Raw genomic sequence first — 6,455 nt, forward strand, 5'->3', positions numbered from 1 at the left:
CAGACTGAACACCACCCGGGCACATTTGGAGACAAACACCGGCCAGATGCGTCAGGAGACAAACACCACCCAGACACGTCTGGAGCTAAGCTGTCCAGAGACAAACACTGCTCAGACATGTCCGGAGACAAACTCCCGTGCGGACACATTCGGAGACAAACAAATATATTTTGCTTTGAAACTCACAAAGAGAAACCATATAACCTTTATAAATCACGTACCTCTACCTTGTAGCAACTGCCAACTATACATCGCGATCGGCTCATGAACTGTACCGCTAATCGACTGAAGAGTGCTTGGCAAACAGTTTAAGCACTCAAGCAAGCACTCCAATCAAATGGTTGATAAGGAATGGCTGGCCCAGCTGTGGCTGCAATAACATATAGGATCCCATGAACTTTAAAGCCGGTCTTCACCGTGCTCGCAGCAGTTAAGGAAATTAAATACATTCGTTCAAATAATGACTTTATCCACAAAAGAGTCGCTGTTTAACGTTGAACAACGCTGGAGACATCGCAAAGTTTAATCACCTGTGAAATAAACATTGCAGATAATCCACCACGTTGCCTGCTCATATGTGCACGTCACGTGGTACATCGGTTCACGGTCCATGCAAACGTTACAACCTTATATTAAAACATTCATTTTTTTTCCCAGATTTTCTTCGATTACCTGTTAAACACCTCGCGAAACCTCTGAAAATATAGACAGATCTGGCAGACGCTGTGGATAAGCAGTCCCACTGGGGGACAGAGCAGATTCTGAAATCTTTTGTTCACTCAATATAATTCTCTTAACAGTATAAAAACCAAGCTGTGACACATTTTCACATTTTCTTGTGTATGTATGGAGAAGGATGGGAACATAGCCTTGCTTGCTTAAACTAAAAAGGTATATCAGCTTCGTTATAAGACTCGTTATTTCTTTAAATTATCAGATTTCACTCCAGGTTTCGACACTTATTTAGTCCGGACGATATCCGATCCTCAAAGCCGAAATCATATTTCGATGATATACTTTAATTAGTCCATGAGAGGAGATCAAGGAAAATTGCATCAGATAATGCATGAAATCGTTCCAAGCTCCTAATTTGAAAACTATAGTACTTACAAAAGTGATGTATACAACGATTTGTAGCTATAATGAACAGGCATTCCATAATACGAGTGAGGAAAGTGGAAAAAAAAAAACTTTGTTGTTAAGAAATCGTTGCGGCCTGCTCCAAGTCTAGGCATGGTTGAGCAGGCCATAAAACAGCGGCTTCAGACCCCAGCAAGGTTACCTAAGATACACCTCAAGACCCCATAAACAGCGATGACCGAGGATGCACCTGATAAAGGATATTAAATAGGTCATTAATTATCTTCAGAAGGGGTGTTTTAACCCAAACACCCAAATTTTACTCTTGCACTTCCTTGGAGTCTTCTAAGTATGCATGCAAAGTTTTAGGCTGCGAGGTTTCATGGTTTTGGAGTTATGGAGGAGACACACACACACGCACACACACACACACACACACACACGCACACACACACACCTATACCAATAAGTATCTATAAACGCCATTCTCATTCTCTCTCTCATTCTCTCTCTCTCTCTCTCTCCCGTCTCTCTCTCTCTCTCTCTCTCCTCTCTCTCTCTCCTCTCTCTCTCTCTCTCTCTCTCTCTCTCTCTCTCTCTCTCTCTCTCTCTCTCTCTCTCCTCCCTCCCTCCCTCCCTCTCTCTCCCTCCCCCTCCCTTATGCACGACCACGTCTTTTAAGTTACATATATATATATATATATATATATATATATATATAAATATATATCCACAAAGGACAATATGGCACAGAGCTTTGCCCATGAGCTTTTTGGTCTGGGTTTGATTATCAACCCAACTACAAACTATCACATTTGTGTTTCTCAGGCAGGACATTGCATCATAAAGTGCACCATCCCATGGATGGATGTTAAGCCAGCTGTCACATGTTCTCGCATTAATCAGCGGGCCTCAAATATCCCATGGTGTCTTTCGCGAAGAGTAAACGTGTGAGCAGCGGCACACAAAACAAATTACAATTTCGTGCAATGAATCTCTTGTCAACCCGCAATTGGCCAGCATGGTGTATGTTCCGCCTTTGAGGGAGACCAATGTCCTGCAGACTTAAAATAAGCTGTTGTGATCATCACGATAATATATACATATATTTACATGTATAAATATATACGTATATTTAAGCACCCTGTATCCCAGTGCAGCGAGCTCAGCAGGCGAGCAGGGTAAAAGGTCCATGAAGATGTAGCGGTCTACGAGAAGAGCAGTCTCGCAGCCGCCAAACTCTGAACGAAAAGCAGCAAACCTGCGACGCTCAACCTTGAGGACACTGGCAAGGTCACCAACAGCACTCTCGAAGGCCAAGAATCGTGCCCAGATCTCTCTGTGGTTTTGTGGTTGAATCACAATTATGTCAGGTGAGAACAAGACAGCAAAAAAATGTGTCAGTAGATAATATTATCAGAAGGAAGGTGTGAAAGGGTGGAGTAAAGCGTGAGGAAGTGGATGAAGAAGACTATCCTACCCAGACTTCTCAGGCGGTAGGTTACCAGAAGTGAGAACCCGCTCAAAGAGAACCCGAGTGTTGTTATCCTCTGATTTGGAAGAGAAAGAGAGGGAAGGAAACCAGTTAATAATTTACCTTTTTAACCTCAGCATTCATAATAACTCAAGGTAATCACAGTAAAAAAAAAGTGAGGCACATATGAGAAGATCTGCAAGTAGAGATGGAGTAAGAAAAAGTGAAAGAAAATGAGAGATCTACACAGGTCAGCATGATGAATCAGCAAGTGGAAGGGAAGTATGTAATTGTCATATAGGACAATAAAAGCTTTCAAAAGAAACCAATAAAGGTTAGAAAATGTGATGGCATGAGAGTATACACAAAATAAAAAAGATAAAGTGATAACAACTACCTATTGCCCTTTTCTGTTGAAAAAAATCCATGCAATTGAGGAGGTAAATACCATTGAGGTGAGACAAGTAGTCAATGTATGCCAGGATGTATTCTGGAGTGTCACTGTATTTCTTGAGACCAAGCTCAAAAATCTTGAAGGCCACAGCTTTATCCTGCAGGTAACAAACATCCGGAGAAAACACCAAGAGTTCACGACACTGAGAAGTTATACTTCTGACCAAGTCCTTTGATAATATCCAAATCCTTCCCATCTTCATTGGTCATTTACAGATCATCCATACATTTCCCTCCAGGTCCTCACGGATTTCCCTAACACTCTCCCAACATTCCTGGCCATCCTCAGGTCGTTACAAACGTCCCTAATTAACTCAAGTGCTGGCTCCCCTCGGTCTCAAGGCACCTCTAGATCCTGTTAATTCTCACTTTACTGCAGTAATACTCCATCAAAGCTGCTGCTACGTAGACATGGTGCCTGGTTCGTGGATCTTCCCTCGCCTTCTTAAACACGCTACGGCCAGTCTTGATTCCTTCAGCCCGACGTGCAAACTTCATATACTGAATGTACACCTGAGAAAGAAATTAAAAAGGCTACATGTGCCACTTTCCAATCACAAGAAAAAGAAGCAAAACAACAGATATATATATATATATATATATATATATATATATATATATATATATATATATATATATATATATATATATATATATATATATAATAAATGGGAAAATGTACCAGTGTCGGATCAATATCTTGCACTGCGAGCAAGCGATTATAGATACTGTGGACTTTCTCATACTTCATCCGACTCTGTAAACAAACATGGGAAGGTCACAAAATGCAATATTATGGAGTTAACACCAAAACAGTAGTTGCCCTCCAACTGGCACTCAATTCCTTTTTCACTCACATACTGATTCTGGGCAATTTTTGTTTTGATGAATCAATCCGCTGCTACTTTGTATAAAATCATTCCACAATCACACCTTACTGTGCCCCCCTGCATCCCATCCCTCCCCTACACTGTCTCACCTCTTCGTAATCAGCGAAGGCAAAATACAGTAACATGTTTTGTTTGAGAACCGTACCCACAGCTCTCTCGTACATTGCCCCTGCCTCGTCACTAAATACCTTTGCATTGTTTACATCCTGGGAGGGTAAACAGAAGAAAGGGAAGAGCACAGACCAAAAAAAAAAATATCCGTAAGACATAAATTCAGAAAAAATAATGAATAAATAAATAAATAAAAGTAAAACATTTCCTTAAAAACACACAATTCCTTCAAAATCATTCCTTGAGGAATGGAATTCTTGAGGCAACTATCAGAGAAACAATCAAAATCCATGAACATTTTGAGCTTATATGGAAATGGAATTTAAGAGAAGGTATTGTCATCATACATCTTCTGTCCGTCCGTCTCCTATTTCGAGTTCTCCGGCCAAACCGCTGAGCCGATCTGGTTGAAATTTGGCAGCAAGGTCCCACTCCCGACTGGTAATGGGGATTGCAAAGCTTGTTCCAGTCATGTGGCTTTAAGTATGTCAAAATGGCGGATTTAATGACTTCCTTCAAAAATCTTCTTCTCCAGACCCATCAGTCAGAATGCCACCAAATTTGGGTTTCAACATTAAGCCAGGGTCCAGACAAGCTACAGGTCCATTTGTCCTATTTTGGGGTCTAAAAACCGAAGCCAGGACTGGTCCACACTCCGTCATAGGGTGCTGTGGGCAAGGGCAGGAATCTGGAAAACAAGATAGTGGTAAACAATGGCCTCCTCTTTTCAAAAAAAGCCGAGGATCTTTAAAATCCATCAGCAAATGCTAGTAGATGCCTTAACATCCACCTGAAAGCACGGCGTAATCATCAATGCAACACCCTGTCCGTGAAGCATGAGACCGACAGTTTATAGTCGGGTTGAGAATCAAACTCGGATGAGACAGATTGAAGGTGAGTGCAATACCTCCGAGTCATACATGTTACCTACAGACCTGAGGAAATCCAGTTCGTGTTAAGAGTGCCTGAAAAATTATCGGAATTCCGTTTGAATCATGCGTACATTGCTCCTCCACGTGCATTTTGCATTTTTAACCCATGCGTTCAATCCCTCCTGAATCATTTTAAACGAGAAAAGCACTCGGTCTTGCGCATACCTCCGCCCCGCAATGCCTGATCTATGAGAACATATCGGGTCCAATACATTTTTGAACAAGAAAAAGAGCAATCAGAGATTGCAAACCCTCGCCAGGACTTCTTTTGAGTGGTGTACTTCTATGGGTTTTAGGGTAAATCAAATATGGCTGCCAAACCATGTGACCTATGATGTCATATGTGTGATCCTTTTGTTCCTCATGGATAGGCGGTCATGTGTAAAGTTTCGCCTCGATCTTTTCAGCCATTTCAGAGAAGATTTTTTAATGTTTTTTTTTTAATTTTTTTAAAATATGACAGCCGAATCACGTGACCGATGTAAAGATTTTTTTTCTGTGGACCATTTTATCTCAAGATGACCCTCAAAATTTTTCATACTGATCAGATGGGCGTTCTACATATGCAATTATGACGTCATAATGAGGGCAACTATGATGTCATAAAAAAAATCACCCTCATTCGACATGAGGAGTACTTGCTATGTGCCAAGTTTCAGTTTTTTCCTTGATACGGTTTCAGAGATAGAGGTCCAAAGTTTTAACGATTTTCCAATATGGCTGCCACACCACGTGATCTATGACGTCATAATTATCATTAAAACATTCTACATGAGTAGTCGCACCAATGGTGAAAATTTCGTCTCAATCCGACAAGCGTTTGTGGAGAAAAACACGAAAGTTAAACAAACAGACAGACAAACAGACAAACGAACCCAAATGCAATACACTCTCCGAATTTTTCGGCGCGGGTAAATATCATGCTATATATCGTTCTTGGCCACATCTCTCAATGGCGAAATATCACTTGGAAAATTTAACAATTCTCGGATCCGGATCTGGATCTTCACCAAACTTAAATCAATTAATTCCTGTCACACACCCAAACACCTGTCCATCAAGTTTCGTCCGAATCCGTCCATAACTTTTTGATATATCATGCTCACAGACAGAGAAACAAACAACCAAGGGAGAAAACATAAACTCTTCCACCTTTGGTGGTGGAGGTAATAAATCCTGCAATAATTTGTTTCTGCAATTGAGTAGTTTTATACAGTTTCTGACAAAATGTCTGGTAGTTGAACACACTGGCCAATCCAGTACAAGCCTGCTGGGTTCACGATCTTTACATTGCTTTGTTCAATTGTTCAAACAATTCCAACACATTAATCAAAAGAAAATCCTCAATTGACACCTGGCAAATGTTTACAGGAAGTCAGGAAATGTTGCTTTATTATTAGGACAAATGGTCGTTGAAATGACTTTCTCTCAAATAGTATCGAAGCAAACCCCCCCCCCCCCAAGTAAGCTAGAAAGAGCAATCAGGAATTGCAGACCCTCACCAGGACTTGTTTT

The 6,455-nt window shown here is 40.9% G+C and overlaps 1 protein-coding gene across 2 annotated transcripts in view; it reads right to left on the reverse strand.

The window, feature by feature from the left end:
- The window catches only part of CSTF3 (cleavage stimulation factor subunit 3), a 65,108-nt gene that overhangs the window by 11,956 nt on the left and 46,697 nt on the right, over nt 1–6,455 (reverse strand). For both annotated transcript variants that reach the window (XM_085855244.1, XM_085855243.1), the window contains exons 13-18: nt 3,987–4,103; nt 3,690–3,764; nt 3,377–3,520; nt 3,003–3,105; nt 2,561–2,630; nt 2,224–2,419 (exon numbers count right to left, since the gene is read on the reverse strand). In XM_085855244.1, coding sequence (XP_085711370.1) covers nt 2,224–2,419; nt 2,561–2,630; nt 3,003–3,105; nt 3,377–3,520; nt 3,690–3,764; nt 3,987–4,103 — 705 coding nt within the window. The remainder of the gene's footprint in view (nt 1–2,223; nt 2,420–2,560; nt 2,631–3,002; nt 3,106–3,376; nt 3,521–3,689; nt 3,765–3,986; nt 4,104–6,455) is intronic.

This window comes from Eptatretus burgeri, chromosome 14, assembly GCF_056783735.1.
Source record: "Eptatretus burgeri isolate ZD-2024b chromosome 14, Ebu_testis_v1, whole genome shotgun sequence".
In the NCBI taxonomy this organism is placed as follows: domain Eukaryota; kingdom Metazoa; phylum Chordata; class Myxini; order Myxiniformes; family Myxinidae; genus Eptatretus; species Eptatretus burgeri.